Consider the following 24,907-nt stretch of genomic DNA (forward strand, 5'->3'; position numbering starts at 1 on the left):
CAGACTGCCCCAATTTGACTGCCCCTATCGGACCGACCGTTCACTTGTCTATTAGATTGTAAGCTCTTTGAGCAGGGACTGTCTCTCTTTGTTAAATTGTACAGCGCTGCGTAACCCTAGTAGCGCTCTAGAAATGTTAAGTAGTAGTAGTAGTAGTAGTAGTTTATTGGCATGACAATTTTGCATATGTTGCCAAAAGCAACTCAGATACACTAACTGATGTTACCATATCCTCTAGCAGTGAATTCCAGAGCTGAACTATTCTTTGAGTGAAAAAGTATTTCCTCCTATTTGTTTTAAAAGTATTTCCCTATAATTTAATTGAGTGCACCCTGGTCTTTGTAATTTCTGAAAGAGTGAAAAATCGATTCACTTTTACCCATTTTACACCACTCAGAATTTTATAGACCTCAATCATATCCCACCTCAGCCACTGCTTTTCCAAGCTGACGAGCCCTAACCTCTTTAGCCTTTCCTCATACGGGAGGAGTTCCATCCCCTTTATCATTTTGGCCGCTCTTCTTTGAACCTTTTCTAATTCCGCTATATGGTTTTTGAGATATGGAGGCCAGAATTGACTGCAATATTCAAGGTAAGGTCACACCTTGGAGTGATACAGAGGTATTATAACATTCTTGATGTTATTTTGCATCCCTTTCTTAATAATTCCTAGCATCCTATTTGCTTTTTTGGCCGCTGCTGCACACTGGGCAGAAGATTTCAGCATATTGTCTACAATAAGGGGCATAATCAAAAGGGGATGCCCAAGTTTTGTTGAGGACGTCCTCACAAAACGTCCCGATGGAGGGGTGGGGAAACCCGTATTATTGAAACAAGATGGACGTCCATCTTTCGTTTCGATAATACGGTCGGGCATGCCCAAATCTTGACATTTAGGTTGTCCTTAGAGATGGTCGTCCCTAGACTTGGTCGTTTCTGATTTTCAACGATAATGGAAACCAAGGATGCCCATCTCAGAAACGACCAAATGCAAGCCATTTGGTCATATGAGGAGCCAGCATTTATAGTGCACTGGTCCCCCTGACATGCCAGGACACCAACCGGGCACCCTAGGGGGTACTGCAGTGGACTTCATAAAATGTTCCCAGGAACATAGCTCCCTTACCTTGTGTACTGAGCCCCCAACCCCCCCTAAAACCCACTACCCACAACTGTACACCACTACCATAGCCCTTGCAGGTGAAGGGGGGCACCTAGATGTGGGTACAGTGGGTTTCTGGTGGGTTTTGGAGGGCTCGCTGTTTCCTCCACAAATGTAACAGGTGGGGAGGGGGATGGGCCTATGTCCGCCAGCCTGAAGTACACTGCACCAACTAAAACTGCTCCAGGGACCTGCATACTGCTGTGATGGAACTGAGTATGACATCTGAGGCTGGCAAAAAATATTTTTAAAGATGTTTTTTGAGGGTGGGAGGGGTTTAGTGACCACTGGGGGAGTAAGGGGAGGTCATCCTCGATTCTATCTGGTGGTCATCTGGCCATTTCAGCCACCTTTTTGTGCCTTGGTCATAAGAAAAATAGGACCAGGTAAAGCCGTCCAAGTGCTTCTCAGGGATGCCCTTTTTTCCCATTATGGGTCGAGAACGTCCATGTGTTAGGCCCTGCGACGGAAAGCAGTTGGGGACGTCCAAAATCAGCTTTCAATTATACCGATTTGGACGACCCTGTGAGAAGGACGCCCATCTTCTGATTTGTGTCAAACATCTTTCATCTTTCATTTTCAAATGCAAGGGTAACATCTGAAAAATGTACAACCAACAAGGTACAATCATCATGTTAAATAAACTAACTCTGCCCATCAAGGACAGAGGCTATGCTTGCCAAAATTATAGTTTGGTCCTAGTTGACTTTAACAATGGAGAAACGTTTAGAGTATATAATGTGGTTAGACCTGACGGAATGCACACCCCCAAATATTTAAAATGTCCAGTGGCCCATTGCAATGAAAATGTACCTTGCATGCACCTCAAGAATAGTGGGGAGGGCCATGGATTTACCTAAATTCAGAGTGAAACCTGAGAGGAGCCCATATAGAGAACACTGGGATTGCGTCAATATTAGTAACAAGTAATCAGCAAAAGCAAGGATCTTCAAAACAATATTACCCATCTGCAGGCCAGTCACCAGTCCCTCACTTCTCCGCATGCACAGCAAGGGCTCTAACATTAAAATAAATAATAAAGGTGAGAGAGGATAGCCCTGCATTTTGCCCTTCTCTATAGGAAAGGAATCGATATGTATTCTATTAATCATTAATGATGCTTGTGGACTGGTGTATAAAGTTGCAATGGTATCCCAAATCCACCCTGAAATGCCTATATCAGCTTTATATCTATTAAGCACAGGTAATATCTTGGTTCTCTTTATTGGAGAAGTAATCCCCTCTCCCACACATTCCAAGAGACAAATATATTATACGGAACACTCACAATGGTAAACAAAAAAGGATGGGCTCTCTATGCCTGTTCCACCATTGCTCTGCCCCAGGAGCCCAGCCTCCCTCAGAGCACAATATTACCTCTCTCCATTGCAACTCTAGTGGCGCCAATACTCCATGCGGGATGTTCATAAATCTGGCAAGCATTTACAAATGTATGCTTTAAGTTTAACAAAAAGTAACTCGTCCCCCCCTGCTTCTATTATCCCCTTGATCTATCCCCTTATAACCTCCCAAACCCTCCCTCCCCACCTACCCCTCCAAAACGCCATGCTGACATATCTACTGGTAGCAATGCTCTCTCCATCTCCATGGACAGAGTGCACCCGAGGTCACACTAATGTGCCATCAGGCCTCCCAACCGCACCAGAGGCAACCAAGGCATTCAACAATTTTTAAATTATTAAAACACATATTGCTGATTAATGCACACAAGTTATATCCAACTACCCTGCAATCAATCATTGAAAATCATTGCAAAACAAGCTATCTGTGATGCATGGCAATTAGCAAGTAATACACTATGTTGGTAGAAGGAAAGATTTATGATTCTCATGCTCAAATGTCCATAGCCTCGCCAGAATTTTGCAGAGTATTCAAAAAGTCTTGAGCTGCTGGAACAGACTCCAGAATACTCCAATGACCATCCCTGAACACTTTAAGGATTGCAGGATATACCAACACAAAATCATGTTTTTCTCATAGAATTTACTACAGATTGGAGTAAATCCTTTTCTTTTCTCCATCACAGCATGTGAGTAGTCTTGAACAATTCACTCATGGTTACGTTCCAATTTCAAGATATCTCTTTTAGCTTTGTAAAGGTGCAGCAGCTCAACTTTGTGGATGTAATTATGCACTTTAGTAATAATTACTCGAGGATGCTGTTTATCCTCTGGTCTGCGGCCCAGGCAATGCGCACACATCAGGCATATAGTACCTGAAGCCCCTGACAAGTGAAGCTCCTTTATCAGATACTGTTCCAGTATAGTAATCAGATGCATTTCGGGGACTGATTCTGGTATCTCATGAAAGTGGAGATGACCTCGATGCGAACGATTTTCCAGTTCTTCTGTATGCTTGTGCAACTGGTTCCGCAGTGCAATGATTTCTGTAGCCATTGTGCTAGAAGTATCCTCTACCGCTGACACACGATTCTCCAGCTTCCCAGTCCGCTGAGGTGTGTCCAATGCCTGTACTACCACAGTTAAGGCATATTGTGTTCAGGGGACAGTGGAAGGGCCTTTTCCACGAAGCCCTTCGCCATTTTGTCTTCTCCTCCCTTGCCTCATTCTCTATCTTTTTTAGGAGCTTTAGAGCCCATCAAACTGCCGCTCTTGGCAATAAATGTATCCATACAACTTTCCAACGTCAGTTTTGAGTATTTAACTCCAGGCAGGTAGATATGAGTTGCCAATGCTATCAGATAAGGCCAGGAGGCCCCAAGCAAAGCAGAAACATGTCTTCTCTCGCTCACTGCATCATGTGACCACCACCAACCCCCTCCCCCCTCAGATATTTAATTTTGTCCATTTGTACACCTGCCAGTCTTAGGTAGCTATCTTCCAGGCAGAGCCATTCTGGTCACACTATGAGTTATAGTGGGGTTTGAACCTGTGTCCCTTGGTTTACAGTCCATTGCACTAACCACTAGGCTACTCCTCTGTTCTTTCATTTTTTAAAGAAACTAAAACTGAAAATAAAATGAAAATACATACACATACACACAAAATAAAAAATAATTTTCTTCATACATCCCTGTGGAACACACCTTTCCAAGGTAAGTCATAAATGTATTCAGACTAATTTACTAAGGTGTAAATATATCACAAAAAGGGACAATGTGGAAAAAACCACGCACACAAAATTCCAGAAATGCACAAAATATCAACATTTTGGCATCCTGTACTTTTTTTTTTTTTTACATACTGACTTTTTCTATGAAAAAAATATACAAAATCTGACTAGTTTCCATAGTAGACTTTTGCACATACTCAGCAATGCATGAGTTTATTTAAGTCATAAATATTGTGCTGCTTAGATATAAAAGCGTGCAAAAACAGCTCCTTAATTATGTAGCTTTTGAAAATAGTTTGATTAAAAAGGCTTTATGACCTATTTTCACAAAAAAGATAGCTATACAGTGAGGTGTAGCTATTTTTTCTTTGGCCTGGGACTTAAATTTTGTTCGTAAATGGGGTCATTAATCTACAGGAAGTCCTCTGGGTTAGTACATTGGCCTTTATCAGTGATTCTTAAACCAATACTAAGGACATTCCCAGACTGTCAGATTTTAAGGTTATCTACTATGAATATGCATAGTCCATTGCCACATGTAAGCCACATTGAGCCTGCCATGAGTGGGAAAGCGCAGGGTACAAATGTAATAAAAAAATCCTCTTTCCAACAGTGACCAATCTAGGTCACAAGTACCTGGTAGAGTCCCAAAAATATCAAGATTCCATGCTGCTTAAGCAGTGGCTTTCTCCAGGTCTAACTTAAGGTTTATGGACTTTCTTCCAGGAATTTGTCCAAACTTTTTTTAAAATCAGCTACACTAACACTATAGTCCTATAGTCACAGATACAGGAGTTACAGGAAGAAGTTCCATAGCAAAGGCAGCTAACATCATTCAACTGATGAAAACACTTTCTGCTTTTCAGCCTGTCCTTATAACTACCAGGGTCAGCCTATTTCATCAGGATCTTGACACCTTGCTCTAATGTCTGGCTTATGTTTTTCCTGATTCTGGGCCTTCCTAGTATTACTGATTGGCTAAATAGTCAAGCCACTGGTCTGCTATCATAAAGCATTCTCCTAGCTCAGGTCCCACCAGTAACTGACCCTGACTAATCTGGATTTCAATAGCACAGAGTCTAAGTGTGTCTATAAGTTCACCTCAGAAGTGTTGGAAATATCCAGCACCAGCACTATTACCTCCTTTTCCTCTTGGAACATTTTTCCCCTCATATAAATGTAACCTGGGACTTGCTGCTACTAGCTCAGGTCTAAAACCCCGACCTGGATCACAGGGATAATTCACTTTCTCTCTCCGGTCACGGTGTCACAGGGGATCACACACACACACCACACTCAAGTCCCAATTCACCTGAAGTCGAAATTGGGAGTGGGTCAATGGTCTTGAATAGAGATCTGGGGTGTTGGGGACTAGGGAGGCTAGGAGAGATTTAGTTAATTAGTACTTCTTTCTTAGATCAGGAACATGTGTTTCCACTGTCAGTCAAAAACCACTCTGCACTCCAGGAGTTTTGTAGAATGCAAATTCAACTTTACTGGAACTTTTCAACTGGTAGTCGAACTCTTCAATACATTTATATACATTCTCACCCAAGACCATTCAGGATGATCTTGGCCACACTTCTCCATTCTTTAGGATTTGTCAATACTGTACATATTTACATAGGCTCCTGTCCTTTACCCATCCCTTTGTGGCAGAAATAAATTCCAGGCTGTGTCCAATACTCCTAATCTCCACTCCAATTCTTTGCAGGGACAGTCCCAAGCCCGCTTCCAGGCTGGACTCCTCTTTGTCCACCTGAAGCCCAACTCCTTCTCCAGTTGCCTTTTACAGGGGCAGCAACTACTCCTGTAGCTAGCCTGTATTTGTTTCCTTCACTCCTGGACCCACCAATACTATCAAGGGTTCTGTCGGGGATAAGGCAACCAAAGACCGTTTGTACCTCACCACAGACTCTTTTATTAATTTCCAAACTCCATCCCTGCTGTCATTCTCCACAGGGATCTTATTCCAACACCACTCCCTTTGGGCTGGGCTCTCTTTCACCCAGGAACATCCTACTACTTCAGTCTACTGGTAGGGACCTCCCTCCCTCCAGGGCTTCTGGAAAAATATAATACCACTGCACTAGTAATACCTATTCCATGGAGTATTACATAAATGTTTTCTTACCTGCGCCAAATTGTGGGATACATCCAACAGCTTCCATGATCCCCATGATTCCAAGAGTCCGCCAGCCAAGCAGATAAAGATGTCCTTTCTTCTGTAGGCTATAAAATAACAGCCAGTGAAATGTCACTGATAGCATAATAGCTCTACTAAACTGAGAATGTGGAGACTCATTTTCAAAGCACGTGGAGGGGCATTTTCAATATGAAAATGTCCAAAAATCAAGTAGTTAAAATGGCCATTTTAAAACCAGAAAACTGTATATCTTTTTTCTTTGAAAATGACCATTTCCTAGATGTTATTGTGCTTAGTACGTCCATCTTTTTGGACCATTAAAAAAAAAAAAAAAAGTGTAAGTGAAAAACGCACAAAATCATACCATTGGGAATGTAGGAGCCAACGTTACTAGTAGACTGGCTACACAGGCATCCCAGCAGAGCAATGGGGCACCCTAGGGGGCTCTGCAGTGAACTTCACATAAAAGGTCCTAGGTACACATCTCATCATTACCCCTTTATATTATATTATATTATATTATATTGTGAGCCCTTAAAACCCACTGTACCCAACTATACACCACTACAATAGCCCTTATGGCTGCAGGTGTCACCTATATGTGGGTACAGTAGGTTTTTTTTTTGGGGGGGGGCTGACACTTTCCACCACAAGTGTAATATATAGAGCGGATTATGGGCCTGGGTCACCTTCTCTACAGTGCACTGCACCAACCACTAGGCTATTCCAGGAACCTGCTTGCTGCTCTAATAAAACTGACAATAACATGTACTGTTTTATTTACATCTTTGTGGGGTGGGAGGGAGTCAGTGACCACTGAAGGAGTAAGGGATGTCATTTCTTTATAACTGCAGTGGTCATCTGGTCATTTAGGGCATTTGTTTGTGGCTTATTTGTTAATAAAACAGGTCTAGACCAAAACGTTCAACTTATAATCCTGGATGTCAATGTTTTGTTCCATTATGGCAGAAAAGCATCCAAGTGTTTGGAGCACCCAGATCTCACCCTTAACACACCCCGACACACCCCCTTGTGATTCATTCCTGATGGACTTCATAGAAAATGTCTAAAATTGGTTTCAAAAATACCAATTTGGATGTTTTTGTGAAATAAATGTCCAAATGCAGTTTTATACCACATTTTGGATGTTTTTCTCTTTAGAAAATGAGCCCCATAGACTTACAAAGTTACATAGGTTACTATGAGGGGCATTTTCGATACGACATCTAAGTCCAACTTTGGACGTTTTGCACAAAACATTCAAAATCTGAATAGGAAAGAAGATCATTTTAGTAAAAGAAAAACATCTATCTTTTTTTTTTTTTTTTAGAATACTGTTTCAAACAAGGTTTTGTGCTTTGGACGTTTTGTTTTTTTGGTCCATTTTTGACCCCCCCCCCTAAAAAAAACGAATAAGTACAAAAAGTAGAAAATGAAGCCATTGGGATGTAAGTGGAGCCAGCATTTTTAGAAGACTGGTCCCCCAGACATCCCAGGAGAGCAATGGAGCACCCTAGGGGGCACTTCTGTGCACTTCATAAAAATGCTCCTAGGTACATATCTCACCTCTGCTCCCTTATCTTGTCCCCTGAGCCCTCCAAAACCCACCCAAAACCTACTGCCCCCCCACTGTACACCACTACAGTAGCCCTTATGGGTGAAGAGGGCACCTATATGTGGGTACATAGGGTTTTGGTGACTTTGGGAGGGGTCAGTTTCCACGTGTGACAGGGAGAGGGAGATAGGGACCCAAGTCCTCCACTCCATAGTGCACTGCACCAACCACTCCGCTATTCTAGGGACCTGCATACTACTCTAATAGACCTAACTATAACATCTGAGGCTGTCATAGAGGCTGGTACATCATATTTTTATTCACATTTTTGGGGAGTGGGAGGGGGTCAGTGACCACTGGGAGGGGGATATTGGGGAGAGGTGATCCCTGATTCTCTCCAGTGGTCATCTGGTCATTTAGGGCACCTTTTTGAGTGCCTTATTTGTTATAAAAACAAGTCTAGTTCAAAACGTCTTAGTTTTAGTTTAGTTTTGTTCCATTATGGCTGAAAAACATCTACATAAGTACATAAGTAATGCCACACTGGGAAAAGACCAAGGGTCCATTGAGCCCAGCATCCTGTCCAACATCTACGTCTTAGGAACGCTCATATCCCACGCTTAACACGCCCCTGACATGTCCCCTTGAGATTTGGACGCGCTGCAGATGAACAGCACAAAAAACATCTAAAAATAGGTTTCAAAAATACTGGACATTTTTGAGAGAAAAACGTCCAAATGCTGCTTTATGCCATTTTTAGACGTTTTTCTCTTTTGAAAATGAGCTCCTATGTAACGTTGTAAGTCTATGTGCTTTGAAAATGAGCACCTAAAGCTCATACTCTTTGGAAGGAGGCATGTGGCTGCCCGACTCTGTGTAGAATCTACCTTGTGGCTGCCTGTTTGACGAAGGATGCAATCTTTTTACTCTGAGAATATGTGACTTTGTGTGCCCGCTCATAGGTCCGTAAAATTTCCAGTAGACACCTGAAAAAACAGAACAAGAATAAAATATTTAATAATTTTTTACCTTTCCAAATGATCATTTAAGATCAGTCTCATAGTATAGTACTGGTTCAATATATTCCAAATTATGATTCTTAAGGTATCATTTTATAAAGCGTTATTGTGTGTATCTGGCCATGTACATGTGTAAAAGTCCTTTTGTAAAATACCAATGGGCTTACAATATTCACACCCTGTCAAGAAGGTATGTCATATGCTGATAGGCGTTGTCATGACTCTTGGAGCTTGGTAATTAGAAGCCCCAATATCATGGAGCATAACCCTGGCATAGCAATCACCTGAAGTCTCTATTATTTCATGAAGTCTCTTTTACTGAATAAATCACAGATAATTTACTCACAGATAGATGTTCAGGATATAGAGACTTCTTAATCTGGAGGTTGTGGGAGGTGGAGATCTGAAGAGAGGTAGTTGTATTGCAGGGGGAGGGGAAGGTAGTTGAACAGGTAGAAATAGTCCAAAGCTGGGTGACTGGAATGTGCGATATCTCATTTGGAAGAAGATATTCGCAGGGTAAAAAACCAGGTTCTTCACAGGGAGTTCTCAGCAGGACAGAGCTGTGTGGAGCCAGATGGTGTTAGCTCCATGTCCCTGGCTATAATGGTGAAAGAAGCCCCGCGTGGCTGAAAGGACAAAGAAGTGGTGGGGCTTCACACAGGGAGGAGCAGATAGAGACCAATGGGGACAGAGCCTGCCATCGGATAGCAAGGGGTAGTCCTAGAGATAGGAGGGAAAGGTCATACCTGGCTGACCTCTGAGGACAGATAGTAAGACTGAACAGGAAGACAAAAGAGCCAAGCTTGGCAGAGAGAGAGAGAGAGAGAGAGAGAGAGAGAGAGAGAGAGAGAAGGTCTGAGCAGCCTCACAACCAGTGATAACAGTTCTTACACAGCCAAACAAGTGTGGTTGCACTGCTCATGTATTTTTCCAGTGGGAAACTACAGCAATGATAGTCCTTGGGACTGAGAATAACAGTAAAGGCATTACACACATTTTAGGATCACGTTATAAACTAGTGCGAGGCTGTCGGAGGACAGAACATGCGTAGCTGAGGGGTGTGGTCTGGGAGGAGCATGGGCAGAGTTTACAAATACATTAATTATCAACTGCTTTAATCAATGTAAGTATTTGCAAACTTTATGCGCAAACATTTACATCTGCTCTCAAGTAGGTGCACATGCCTGTGCCTGTATTCAGGATGAAATATGATCACTATCAAATATTGTTATTAAAATTGAAAGATCTAAATGATCACAACTCATTTTTAAAAAGTTATGAACCTCCATGGATCAGTACACTCTATTTAAAAGGAGCAGAGGCAAAGGAGAAACATTAGACATCAGGCTGATCGCCGGAACTTCGTTGAAGAAAGGCGCTACTCGAGCGCGGAAGGAAGTCTCTCTTCAAAAAAGGTATCATTTGTGGCGATGGGGCGGGCAGCGACGGCGGGGGAGAGTTGGTGGCAGGAGGGGGAGTTGAAGGGGATCGTGGGCAGGCCGGCAGGGGGGGGGGGTCCGATGTGGTGGCGGCGGCGGCTCGGGGGGGGCGGCAGTGGGGGGGCGGCTAAACAGTGCCCCCCCACCTCGGGCTCTGGCCCCCCCTCCTGGCGAGGTCTGGCTACGCCCCTGGGCTGGTTAAATAGCTTTGAATATCAGGGGGCATGTTTTTTCTTCCATCTCAAAGCAAAATCAAGCTGGAAGTGATCAGACCACATTACTGGGGACCAACTTACAACAGAAATTTCTAAGTTACATGACCCTTGCAAACTGGAAGCAAAAAGATCTAGTTGACAACACTTCTTGTGGGAGGAAAACGATTGACACAAATTAAATCCCAAATGATCCAAAAATAGTTTAAATTCTATTTCTAAAGGATCTTCTACGGGAGACGTATGTGTTAGGCGGTGAGAGTCTGATATGTACAGACGGAGAGAGGGATCTTGGGGTAATAGTATCTGAGGATCTGAAGGCGACAAAACAGTGTGACAAGATGGTGGCCGTAGCTAGAAGGTTGCTAGGCTGTATAGAGAGAGGTGTGACCAGCAGAAGAAAAGAGGTTTTAATGCCCCTGTATAAGTCGTTGGTGAGGCCCCACCTGGAGTATTGTGTTCAGTTTTGGAGGCCGTATCTTGCTAAGGATGTAAAAAGAATTGAAGCGGTGCAAAGAAAAGCTACAAGAATGGTATGGGATTTGCGTTACAAGACGTACGAGGAGAGACTTGCTGACCTGAACATGTATACCCTGGAGGAAAGGAGAAACAGGGGTGATATGATACAGATGTTCAAATATTTGAAAGGTATTAATCCGCAAATGAACCTTTTCCGTAGATGGGAAGGTGGTAGAACTAGAGGACATGAAATGAGATTGAAGGGGGGCAGACTCAAGAAAAATGTCAGGAAGTATTTTTTCACGGAGAGAGTGGTGGATACTTGGAATGCCCTCCCGCGGGAGGAGGTGGAGATGAAAACGGTAATGGAATTCAAAAATGTGTGGGATAAACATAAAGGAATCCTGTTCAGAAGGAATGGATCCTCAGAAGCTTAGCGGAGATTGGGTGACAGAGCCGGTGGTGGGAGGCAGGGCTAGTGGTTGGTAGGCGTGGCTAGTGCTAGGCTGACTTCTACAGTCTGAGCCCTGAAAATGGCAGATACAAATCAAGGTCAGGTATACACATAAAGTAGCACAAATGAGTTTATCTTGTTGGGCAGACTGGATGGACCGTGCAGGTCTTTTTCTGTTGTCATCTACTATGTTACACATGTTACTATGTAAATTAACATCACCTAATATAATACATCTTTCAAACAATATTGTGTAACGAGCAAAGAAATCAAAAAGATGTGATTGAACTACTAACCAATTGCCAGGTGGATGATAAAATCAAAACACAGACTTACTTCTCTGTAACCTCTACATTGCAGTCAGCTTTGTGTGCTGCCAGGAACAGAGTCTCCAGAAGGATTTTCGTGGCACTTCCACCTTTCATCCGTGAGGAGCCACTGATCCCTTCCGGCTGATTCAAAAATGAAGAAAGAAGCACTTTGTCAAACATCAGCAAAAAAAATCAACAAAACCAGAAGCCCCATAAAACTGAAGCCAGAGAATGTCAGGCACTAGTTATTTTCCTTGTTTCCATCTGGTTTTATTTGAATCCAAAGGGCTTTAATAACATCAAACCAAGCAACAAGTGCGTGGCCCAGAGCAGCCGAAGGGTAGCCGTGCTGTGATTGTTAAGCCGCATTGAGCCTGCCATGAGTGGGAAAGCCCGGGTTACAAATGTGACAAAAATAAAATAAAAATAAGGGAAGCATGGCTTCCTTGTTATTTGAAACCTACTGCATTCCTTGTCATCTATACCAGACCAGTCCAGACCATTGGGTTATGACCGTCTACCAGCAGGTGGAGACAGAGAAACTAAAGTAGTTCCTTGTGAATTGCCCCTTAAGGATATCATGCAACCATGCAATCTTCAGTATTTTTCTCTGTCTCCTAGCTGATGGTGGACAGATCATGCAGCTCCTCTGTGGTGCTTATCTGCAGGCTCCTGACCCAGTTTCTTTCTGGGTGGCAGTTGAGCAGGGGGTTGTTGCTGGATGAATTTGATAATTTCTATGTTGGAGTTCCTGTCTAAGCTTGGATGATACTCAGTGTTGCTGGGTCCCTCAGAACCAGCTAGGGTGACACTGCTGGATCCCTCCCTCCGGCTACATTTCTATTCTGGTTACAACCATATGGAGTGAAATCAGGCAACGTTATTTATTTGAATTTGCTGTGTGAATGTCTCCTAACAAATATGCAGTCTATATTTCTTACCCTTCCTCCTACAATTTTCATTATTGTTAAGGAAAGTGATCCTTTATGATTAATTGTTGGTTGTTTTTCTGCAATGGCCAGTTTCCGTGGCTTTTATGTGTGGGTTCCTGTCAGGCTCCTAACTGTCGAGGCAGTTCGAGGGTCGTCGGCAGGAAGCCTATTTCTTTTGTGCCATTTATCTCTGCTGATAGTGGTCTATGTCTGCATTTATTTTGCTCTGTTTCCGTCATTAATTTCATTTCTGAAATCTATTTAAGGGAGTTTTCTGCTTTTTCCTGCCAATGTTTTGTGCGAGAACTGCCTCACCAAATTTAGTGAGTTCTTCTCAGGGCGAGGGGCCTGTCTTGTTTCCCTCCATGCTCTGACAAGAGCTGTACCAGGAAACATTGGTCATGTTGCTAACCATTGTAATTAATGTTAATTGTCTCTGCTTCTCTCCATTGTGTAGGATAGCAGATATTCACACTGCTCAGACTTCCTACGTACCTTCTATTCTTAGAGCCTTACCTGCATTTCAATCGCAGTATTTATTTGTGGTTTTGTGCTGCTTTTTTGGGGGAGCTGTGAAGAACTCACAGTTCAACAAAACTGAGCAACCCCTTATTTTTGGTACAAATTTTGGGACACTTTTAGTTGTGTTTAGACTACACTGGTAATTGCATTTCCTGCCTCTTGTCCGTGTTTTGTTTATACTGATTATGGTCAGTTGTTCTTAGCCACTGCAGCTCATTATCAATGGGCCTTTATGAGTGATTATTGCTTATAAGGTCTATTTTTCACGGGTTTCACTGAAAAAAGAAAAAAAGACAGAAATAAGAGGATCCAGGGCAGTATTCCGAGCCTTCTCACTCAACTATCTTCTAGGGCTGAAAGCCTTGCATCTCCTTTGAGATGTCGCTATCCAGCCCTTTTGGGTGGTACCAGTGCTCGGGTTTGGCCTATATCTGAGTCGTTTTTCAAACGGTGTCCCAGCTGGCAGGGCTGCTATGCCTCTATCACTAGTGGGCTGTTCTCTTGCTTCCAGGGTTATTATACCTGCTATAACAGCTTTTGAGCGCTGCTCAGTCAGTATTAGAAGGGCACTCCTATTTTCTGGCCTATTTTTTCTTTCACGGTGCATCTGTGTGACACTTCTGCTGGCGACAGCTGTCTATTTTGACTTCAGCAAGGGGATCTTTGAAGCTATCCTCTGTGGGGCATGCGTCAGCAACACGCACCCGTATAGCCCTCCTTTCCCAATGCCTAGGGGTTTGGAGTCACTTCAGGGGACTATTCTTCATGACATGTCTTTCAGAGGCCAGCAGCACAATACAGCTTCTGCTGTGGCCTCTTCCCTATGCCAATGTCTGTGACTTCCAAATGTTTGTCATGTGTGGATCAGATTTTATCTTGCCTTGCTAATGGTTTAGCAACAGCAACCTAGGGACAGTTTGCTCAATGGTCACCCGAATGGCATAGCATCATCAGCTCTTCCTGGCTCAGTGAACTGCCTGTACCAGCCATGGCTGTCTGACTGGTGTGGCTCTGATCATGGCCACGACTCCAGCTGTGACTATCTGCCTAGCGCAGCTTCGGCTGAGACTGCCTGTTGGGCATGGCACCACCTGCTCTTGCCTGTATGGCACAGCTTCAACTCTGGCCGCTTGTCTGGCACAGCTTCAGCTGTGGCCTCCTGACTGGAACAGCTTCAACCATGGCCACCTGCCTAGTACAGCTTCAGCCATGGCCACCTGACTGGTGCACAGTCAGCCGCAGTCACCTGTTTGGCATAGCTCTGGCCATGGCAGCCTCCTCACTAGTGTGGTCGCCTGTATGGCAGCCACCTGAATGGCAGGTCTTCACTGTGGGTTGTCTGTGACTTGGTTTCACAGGCACCTGTCTGTGTGTCTTGGCTTTGCCTGGGGCCAGAGTGGTGCTGTTGTGCCTTCAGCAGGCTGCTGCCTGTCACGGTGGCATATTCAGCCATCTGTGGTTTATGCGACACTAGGGGATAGGTGCCCAGCTGCAGGGCATGGCATATCAGCAGCTACCTGGGTGTTACAGGGGCATCAGTGACCATATTTATAATTTCAGTATTAGCATCTCAATCACAGGAAGACTCTGTTCCTGGGAAAAATGCAACGGTTCATCCTCACTGGTGGATGTTTATTACATTGGCTTGCAGGACGTGTTGAACAAAACTAGCTTGTATTCCAGGATGTGTTTTTCACATATCAGCCGAGTCTTTGGCTTTGCTGCTGCAGCCAGCATTTTAGTTTGGCAGCAGTAATGGCTACTTGGCTTGGTGCTGTGATGGTTAAGGTAAACAATCCAGTTACCACCGGGTTAGCACGGGAGCCCTTATCACCACCTCAGTGGGTGGTGGTAAGGGCTCCCCGTCGCATCATGTACCTTGAGCTACTGCTGAAAAAGGTGTGAGCAAAATGAATAATAATAAATATACAATAACAATTCAATCTTTTGAGTTTAAGCCACTTACCCCTACTGCAGGATTGAGGATTATAGCTTTTTGGATCTCCTGGAGCTTCTGCATTCGCTCTGCAACCTGGCGGAAGGTTGAGTGCCAGCCTTCAATACAGTCATTCCTAAAACAAAGAAATATGTTCATGTTTATTAACATTTGCTTAATTGCTTTTTTTTTACAGCATAAATCAAAGCGATGTACATAATAATTTTTAAAAATGGAGAACACTTAGAATAAGAATGTCATTATATATATACTAGTAAAATAGGCCCTTTTCTGACACAAATGAAATGGGCGCTAGCAAGGTTTTCCTCAGAGTGTGTTTGTTTGAGAGACTGTATGTGAGAGTGACTGTGTGTGTGTGAGAGAGAGAGAGATAGAGAGTGAATGTGTGAGTGTGTGTGTGTGAGAGAGAGAGTGAGTCTGGGTGCGAGTGTGTCTGTGAGAGAGAATGTGTGTGTGAGAATGAAAGTGTGTGCAAGTGCGTATGTGAGACACAGTGAGAGAGAGAGAGAGAGTGTGTTTCACACAGATACAGTGTGTGCGAGAGAGTGCGTGTGAGACACAGACTCTCTGTGAGACTGAGTGTATGAGACCACGAGAGTGTGTGAGTGACTGTGTGACACATAGAGAGTGAATGTGATACAGTGTGAGACATAGAGTGTGTGAGAGACAGTGAGTGAGTGAGAGAGAGAAAGACTGACTATGAGAGAGAGAGAGTGTGTGAGACAGAATGTGTGTGTGACAGAGATACCTCCCCCTCCCTCTCTGGTGTCAGGCCCCCCTCCCTCCCTGACTCTTTCCTCTCCCCCACACCCGGGACTCACTCAGGAGTTTTCCTGGTAGTTTATTGGATTGGATAAGAGCAGTCCTCTCTGCTTTAGCCCTGTAGCCATTCTGGATTCAAAATGGCAGCTCTGACCCCTAGTGCTACCACAAAAGGTTTATCTGCCATACACTCCACAGAGAGACACATCCATGGGCTCATGGGAACTATTCAAACAGTTTATTGGCTTGTTAGAGGAAATCTGACTTAGGGCCACTCCAACAAGCCACCTCGGGCAACTTCTGAATGTTGAGAATGTGCTAACATCTCTACACTGTTGCAGAACTCAAGTTGCAATTTAAATCAATCCATGACCTGATTGAATTGTCACAATTCTTCACATCCTCCATCGATGTAATGAGCTACTCATCTAGCCCAAAGGCATCTCCAAAGACTTCACAAAGTTTCCAGAAGCACCCTCTTCCCCCAAAAGAAAAGTAAAGCAGCTGGATCAATTTTGAGGCTTGAAAATAGGATTGGGGACTGAAGGCGGAACAGGAGCTGGTAAAGAGATGTGGGACCCTCTCTGACCAGTTATCATCCCAAAGCACGCCTTCACAAGGAAGAGGAGTCCAAATAATTAGTGAGTCTCCCCTGAAGCAACAGGGGAAAAACCCTTCCTCTTAGCTTTATCACTAGCAGCCAAGAAAGAGAAAAATATGTCCTGCAGTAAGAAGCCTTCCCCTCCCCTTATTTACCCATATTTTATACATTCAAATTTTTTAAAACTGCTTTAAGCATCTCTTAGGGGGTCAGGGAAATTAAATAAATGGAATAAAAAAGCTCACAGCCAGGAACCAAATCATATAAACATAGAACTAACCTACTGAAAATGACAGATACAAATCAAGGTAAGGTACACACAAAAAGTAGCACATATGAGTTTATCTTGTTGGGTAGACTGGATGGACCGTGCAGGTCTTTTTCCGCCATCATCTACTATGTTACTATGTTACTGACAAAATGTACATATTTTTTTTTATTATTCTACTATCTGGGAGCCTTCTTCTGCTGTGCAGTTTACCTTGCCATGCTAACTGGATTGAACCCTACCAGAACTGGCAGGAAGATGTCCAGATTGTTCATGCAGAAGTCCAGCTGTCCAGCCACAAAGGGAGCCTGAGGGAAACCAGATTCAGAGATGTTACAGTCCTACAGGTATTCTACTGCCCTAATGCACTGGGAAATAATCTAACATGGACTTTAAAGCTTCACTTAAAAAAAGGACTAAATATGCAATTTTTTTGAAGTTAGCTTTGGAATGCTTGAAAGTCTGATGCACATTTTTTCAACGTTGCTTTGGATATTTTTAGAGGTTTGACGAATCTAGTCAAAATACTTCCAGGTTCAGCAGTCCTATTTTAAAACAGAAATTTTTGCGCCTCTACACAAAAGATATGAGCCCTGAAGGGCAGTTCTAGAACTGGGTGCCTGCATTTGCACACCTCTTGCACGTAGAAATGTATAGAATATTAGTAATTACTAGTGCATGTGTACATTTACCCGCGGGGCTTGTAAGTGCTATTTGGTAACAGCGCACTTATGTGACTGAAGTTTTGTGAGATCTAAGGCTATGTAACTTTGCGCATGTAAACGTAAGGCGCATGGATACAGGTTACGCTATTATTCTATAACAGAGGAATAGGCTTTCACTGCACAACATCAGCATAGCCGCCGAGAGGGGGGGGGGACAGGGGGGACAAAATTCCCCGGGACCAGGCCTCCAAGGGGGGCCCCGGCGCCGCAGTCCCACCTGCCCACGTCATCGACCGTCTGCCACCCTGCATTGAAATCGCAGTCTCACCTCCGCGAAAGCAGCGCTGCAGGCAGCAGAACGCCTCCCTTCGGTCCTCCTTCCCTCCCTGTGTCCCGCCCTTGTCTGATGTAACTTCTGCGAGGGCGGGACACAAGGAGGGAAGGAGGGCCGAAGGGAGGCGTTCTGCTGCCTGCAGCGCTGCTTTCACGGAGGTGAGACTGCGATTTCAATGCGGGGGGCCCGGCCTGGTGGCGGACGGAGGGAGGGAGCGGCGGCGGTGACCTCGGGGGGGGGGGGGGTGGAGTGGGAGTGGTGGCGGCGACCTCGGGGGGGGCGGGGCCCCGGGGGCGGCCTTGCCCCAGGCCTGGCCCAGTCTCTCTGCGGTCCTGAACATCAGGGCACCTAAATGGAGACACCCACTTATAGAATTGTGCCCGTAGTGTGCAAGAAGCAACAGCATTTTCATCAGCAATGTTACATGGGATAATCGTGATTTGATATACGTCTGGGTGCACTATGGCAGGTGGACCACGGCTCTTTCTTCACAAGAGACTTGACAATTGTCAGGGACACATTTTGGGGTGAATTCTATAAATGATGTTGAAAAATTCAGTGGTGACAAAAGCGCTATTCTGTAATCTGTTCTTAAAGTTAGGCGCAGTTTATAGAATAGCACTTAGGCCCGGGAATTGTGCTTAACTTTAGGTGCAGCCATTTGCACCAACTGAAACGTAGTACAAATGTACACGCCTAAATTGGGCACAGATGCCCTCTTATTCTATAACAAAGCGTGTAAATGCTAGGATTGCCCCTGTTCTGCCTGTGACCCTCTCATTCCCGCACCACTTTTTTAAAATCGTGTGTAAATTGTAATTAAATCTAATTAGTGCCAATAATTGCTTAATTGTGATAATTAGCTTGTTATTTAATTAAATGGCATGTGCCCAAATTTGGCACAAGCAATTTTTGGCAAGTTATATAGAATTAGAGGGTTTGAGGGCAATTTTATAAGTGGATGTCTCCATTTAGGTGCTCTGAGGCCACATGGTAGTTACCCTATTCCATAACAGAACCTAAACATCTAACCTGATATCAGAATGCCTTACATTGAGGTGCTCACACTTATGCCAGTAAATATAGGTAGCTAAGTGTGGCAGGGATGCAAATAACCTATTTAACTGGAAGCCCTGCCCACGGTTTACCCCTTGCAAATACACACCATGTAATTAAAGTGGTATTTACAGAATAGTGCTTGGATGCCCTTCTAGCACTTATGCATGTATTAGTGCTACTATTCTAAACATTTATCTGCATAACACATGTAAATATGGGCACCTAGTTTATAGCATTAAAACTGGCTTCAAGTACCATATGGAGAAAAAGTCCACTGCACTGCAGACACATATGGGAAGCACAGGAAGGGCAGAAATGAAGCCAGGAGAGACAGGTGAACATTGGGTGTTCTCTTTGCCTCCCTCAGGATGAGAAAAAGCTGATGATTTTTACCTTCTGCCCAGTGCTCTGCACACTTGCTGGTCTTCCCAATGATTTTGTGATTTTTTTGAATTAATCATTGCCTTTTTTTGGCTCCTTTTATATGCTTTTTTAAAAAACTGATATGTTGCCTCTTCTGTGCTTTAACCCTTCTGTTCTCTCTGTTGACTGTTTTTTTTTTTTTTTTACTTTAACTCTCTATTGTCTTATCTCTGCTTTTTTTTCCTCAGATTTTCTTGCTCTTCCTCCTTCTGTTTCTTATATAGTTCTCCTGGTCCCGTGATATTTCTCATTTTCACCAAAATTTCTATACTTTTTTCTTTCTAAGCCCTATTTTCTCTCTTCTGCCTGTCCTCCACCCTCTTACTACTGTTCTGCAGGTTGTGCTTCTTACCGACAAACCACAGGAAATTCCAATGAAAACCACCTTCTTCTTTCCTCCACATACCTGGAGAGCGAGACAACAGATAATCATTACATTGTGAATTTCAACAGACTGACCCCACAACACATCAGAATCAGGATTGCCCACCCCATGACAGCCAGCGTATGGCTCAAGCATTATACCTCAGATATTGTACAGCATTCCATCTCATAACCTGACTCTATCAGAGAATCGTCTGACTCATTGAACCTATCACAAGACTTCAAATATAAAATAGAGGCTGCACAGCATAATTGTCCACAACATCAACCCTACCAAGATGAGATCTACCCACTGCAACTACAACAAGACTCAACATCAAACATACCAACAGCTTACTGTATTTCTGTCTGATCCTATGAGAGTGGCAGGTCAGTTAGTATGAGGCTAACAGGAACGAAAGATCAATCAGCAGTCTATAGCTTGACCATATCCAAATGACCTCTGATCTAGCTGGCACAAACTGCACTTTCCAGGCCACAAGATTAGCTTATATCTGCAAGACCTGGTAGAAGGGGGAAAGGTGGCAGAGCTGCTTGACAACAGTAATCATAATACTATCAATCTGACATAAAGGGAGACTAGGATAAAGGGGTCATTTTAAGAATGACAGAATAGGTGCAAAATCTGGGGGTCCTTTTTATCCACATACTTCCACTTTGAAAATTGCATAATTAAAAATATCATCAGAAATTTAATCCAAGTAAATTGCATACAGTATGTATTTGAAAACTGAAAAGTACAGGTGTATATTCATGCTCTGCTCCAGACAGTCGACCTACACAATCCATTTACTTGCATGGAGGATGGGCAATTTCTGGAAAGACCATTTCCTGCAGTAAAGAACTTTTTTTACATTTTAAAATGACTGGTAAAACTTTCCCCAAAATTACGAAATTAGAAAAACACTAAAAGGGAGTGATTGTGAGTTTACACGAGGCACGAAAATTGGTTAAAAATATCATTCTGGAAGCCCAGATCAAATATATTCCACTCAACAGAAAAAGTAGAAGAAAGACCAAATGGTTGCCAGAAAGGTTATGGGGTCCTTTTACTAAGTTGCTCGTGCTAATAAATAGTGTGCGCTAAATGATAAAATGCCCATTATATTCCTATGGGCATCTTATTATTTAGTAAAAGGACCCCTAAATGATGAGATAAAAGATGCTGATGAGATAAAAAAGGCATAATTGAAAAAATAAAAGGTGGATCCAAATAACAAAAAAATAAGAAAAAAAACCATTAATAAAGCAAACCAATAAAGAATTTGAGACAAAAATTTGCCATAAAGGCAAAAACTAATAAAACTTTTTCAAGCAAGAAGACTGAGAAATTCAATTGGATTACTATATTGAACAGGGGGAATTCAGATGACAGAGCTACAGCAGGAAAACTAAAGTAGGTTTTGCTTTTTTCTGAGGAGGATATTGGGAAGATATGCACAATGTAAATGATCTTTGAAGATAATAATTCAGAGAACCTGAAACAAATAACTGTCAAACTGAAAGATGTTGTAAGGCAAGAATATAAACTAAAGGTTAACAAATCACCATATGGCATTCACTCCAGAGTTCTACAAGATCTCAAATATAAAATTACAGGCCTCTTCTGAGTGGAGGAGTAGCCTAGTGGTTAGTGCAGTGGACTTTGATCCTGGGCAGTGCAGCTGCGCTAACCAAATAGCACAGAACACGCCTACTCTCTACCCCCAGACATGCCCCGTGCCAAAAAAATAATATTTTTAGCACATGGGTAGTGTGCACCCATGACAAAATTACCATGGGCGCCTCAGCACGCCCCATAGTACAGCATTTTTTGCTGCGGTAAGCATATGTTGGTGCTTCGATTCCCACTGCAGCTCCTTGTGACTGTGGGCAAGTCACTTAACCCTCCATTGCCCCTGGTACAAAATAAGTACCTGAATATATGTAAATCTCTTTGAATGTAGTTGCAAAAACCTCAGAAAGGCAGTATATCAAGTCCCATTTCCCTTCCCTAATTAGTATTGTAATTGAAAGCGCATTGTGTACCACCAATTGAATACCTTAGTCTTATATCCTTCCTATTATCGTTGCTTGATTGAGGCAGCAGGAAGGTAAGCAAACTAGAGTCACAGAAGCATCCCTGGAGCACATGATGTCAAAGCCCCCCCACCCCCAGCGCCCTGCATCTGAATCCCAGCATGACTTGTGAGTTTGATTGAATCTGAAGCAGATCAGAGAGTGGAGACACAGGGCTGCCTCTGGAGCATCTTCATCCACCCCATGTCATGCTAAATTTGAATAAAGGCATGCCTTTTGGGGTAGAGCGGTCTCAAGACACTACATAACCAATAGTGTGTGGCTACTGTTTCTGGCACTGAGCAATGGTGAAGATTTCAGGATACTATCATAGTCCAAGTGTCAGAAGAGAGGGGTAGTTTGTTCTGCCTGTGTACAACTCCTAGTGTCCTGGTCAAGATCCAGATCCCGATCTGGGACGGGGTAGGGGTGGGGACAGAGCGGGGTAAGAAGGAATGTTGCTGATGGGGACAGCTATGAAAAGAGATTATTCTAGCAGAGTTGAAGTTGGGGGAGGGAGCTCCAGAAAAAAAATATTGCAGGTTGGGGGGGGAGGAAGCTGGCAGAAGAGAAACTGGGCAGAAGAGAGAGAAAAACTATTTTTCACATTATGCAGCAAGAAAATTTTAAACTTTAATGCAACTGCCTCTGGGGTTGGTGGCATGGCCTGCATATTTGTAGCATCTGGACAGCTTGAAAGCCTTGAAAGAGATGAGAGGAGGAGGAACGAGAGAAAATCTTATTGCTGTTATTATCTGAGCACTGCTGGGAAATTTGGGATGCAAAGAAATGAAGTACCTTGTCCAAGCTTAAACGGAGCTGGTGATAGAAGAAATTTATACTTGCTTTCTAGTTATTCTCTTGATCTGCTCATCACCAGACTTTTCTGTTTATGGTTCTGTATCACAATATGCAATGCCTTGTTGTTCCTGCCAAGTGTTAAGACAGCTGTTAAATTTATGTGCCTAACTGATGCTCAACAGCCATTTCCTCATTTTCCCGGCTAGTATTCTAAATACAACCATCCAGCCAGAAATGAGAAGTTACAGACTGCACGATAAGATCTGAGGCCTTAGTATATTAGTGTGGATTGTGATTGGGTGGTGGTAGTCAGTACATGGGCCTTGACGTGTGGAGATGGCATATTTCCAGTCAAATAAAAGAATCTTCCATGGAGCAGCTCTTACAGAAATAGAAGCCTACTGCACCATGCCATTCGCTAGCAATGCAGACAACCTTTCTGAAAGGAAGACTACACAAATTGAATCCGTTATCCTCCCGGTATAATTGGCTATGTACTAAACCCTGATCATCATGTATGACTTACTGCCTCCACTACCTCAGACCTTTTTGAGAATGGCTGTTGTGGTAGTCCAATGAGTCTGCGAAAAGAGATGGAAGCGGCTGAAATCTCTCAAAGCAGAGATTTCCTGCTAGGACTTACCTTCTCAAGTTCTATAGCTCCAACAAGAGGGTTGTCTTCTGAACCCTCTTGAGGTGATATAAGTGACCTGTGCAAGAAGAAATGGGGAACTTCATTTCTCTTTCAGCTAAGTTCAGTATAAATCACAACTTTCAGCTTAATTTATAGAGCACACCTCTCATGCTGGGAAGGTACAGGGAAACAGGCTTTAGGATACAACATTTTGTATTTTGATGCATTTTATTTTAATATATGTCTTTCATTTGCATTTCATTGTATTATTATTTTTGCATTGTAAATACTCAGGGTCCTTCTGAGGAAAAATAGATTATATATATGAACATGAAACACATAACGCTGAAAAAATTGGGGTAAAGATAAATGGCATCGTACGTACAAGATGCAAAACACAGTGGGTCCACAAGTGGTCTCAGTATAAATGTATTTATTAAAATATCACCTGAGGTGGTCCACGTTTTGCCTACTTGAGGACTGCCTCAGAGGTACGCTGTGCTGGAGAACTTTACCACACTGCAGTTCTCAATGAAATCTACACTCACTGGGATAGGAACAATGTTGTCTTTGCTGTCTCTCTTGATCTTTCTGCTGCTTTTGATCTTGTGAACCACTCTCTTCTGCTGTCTTGCCTTTCTTCGCTTAGTCTTTCAGGGTCTGTGCTTTCATGGTTTTCCTCTTTTCTCTCCAATTGCTCCTATACTGTTGTTACTACCTCCTCTCGGGCCTCTCCATGAGCACTGACATGTGGAGTTCCTCAAGGTTCTGTATTATCACATTTCCTTTTCAACTTATTCCTTAGTCCACTTGCCACTTTAATCCATTCCACCGGTGTGTCATTTGACTTTTATGCGGATGATATTTAGCTACTCTTTCCTACCACTCATTATAATCCTTCACTTGGCCCTCTCAAAGATTACTTTTGGCTCATTTCTGACTGGCTTGTTGCACACAAATTGGTACTAAATAAGGGGAAAACCATAGTATGCTGGTTTTCCGTAGGCCTTTCTGTGCCAGCTTCACCTTTGAATTTCTTTGGTTCATCTTTCCAACCAGTCGACTCATTCCACTCCTTAAGGGTTATCTTCAACTTGCATTTTTCATTTGTTCCTCAAATCTCCAGTGTTTGCAAAACTGGCTTCTTTATCCTCTGTCAGCTTAGAGCTCTCTGCTTCTACTTTAGCCCCAATATCTTTCATTCTTTAATTCTCTCACTGCTCACGACCTGGTTTAACTATTGCAATATGGTTTACCTCAGCTTCACACAGGCTAACATCAAATGTCTGCAAACCTTACAGAATATGACCATAAAGATATTTATATTGAGACCACTTTTGAACCCATTGTGTGTTGCATCTCTCTCTTTGGTGCGGATCTGAAGAGCCTCTCAATTTTCTGCTGATCTTACATACAAGATCTCACCTTCAAAAATGATATTCAACACATTGCTGCTGTGATGTAGCTAAGGCACAGAACATGTAAGAGCACAAGGGGCAATTCTGTGGGCATCTCTATTTAGTTGGTAAGAGCCTATTTTATAATGGTATCTGGGCTCCCAGACCCCGTTATAGAATACTAGTTTAATCCGGCATTGGCGAGCCTAACATTTAGGTGCCCACATTTACACTAACCATAGACCTGGTGTAATTTC

At 43.2% G+C, this 24,907-nt stretch overlaps 1 protein-coding gene across 2 annotated transcripts in view; it reads right to left on the minus strand.

Moving 5' to 3' along the window:
• GCKR (glucokinase regulator) overlaps positions 1 to 24,907 on the minus strand; it is a 63,520-nt gene that overhangs the window by 17,763 nt on the left and 20,850 nt on the right. The window contains exons 6-12 of one of the 2 annotated variants that reach the window (XM_030198580.1): positions 23,263 to 23,329; positions 19,729 to 19,782; positions 17,109 to 17,203; positions 15,274 to 15,379; positions 11,879 to 11,994; positions 8,844 to 8,942; positions 6,390 to 6,487 (exon numbers count right to left, since the gene is read on the minus strand). In XM_030198580.1, coding sequence (XP_030054440.1) covers positions 6,390 to 6,487; positions 8,844 to 8,942; positions 11,879 to 11,994; positions 15,274 to 15,379; positions 17,109 to 17,203; positions 19,729 to 19,782; positions 23,263 to 23,329 — 635 coding nt within the window. The remainder of the gene's footprint in view (positions 1 to 6,389; positions 6,488 to 8,843; positions 8,943 to 11,878; positions 11,995 to 15,273; positions 15,380 to 17,108; positions 17,204 to 19,728; positions 19,783 to 23,262; positions 23,330 to 24,907) is intronic. The other variant, XM_030198581.1, reaches the window with a different exon arrangement.

Source organism: Microcaecilia unicolor, chromosome 3, assembly GCF_901765095.1.
Source record: "Microcaecilia unicolor chromosome 3, aMicUni1.1, whole genome shotgun sequence".
Classification (NCBI taxonomy): Eukaryota; Metazoa; Chordata; class Amphibia; order Gymnophiona; family Siphonopidae; genus Microcaecilia; species Microcaecilia unicolor.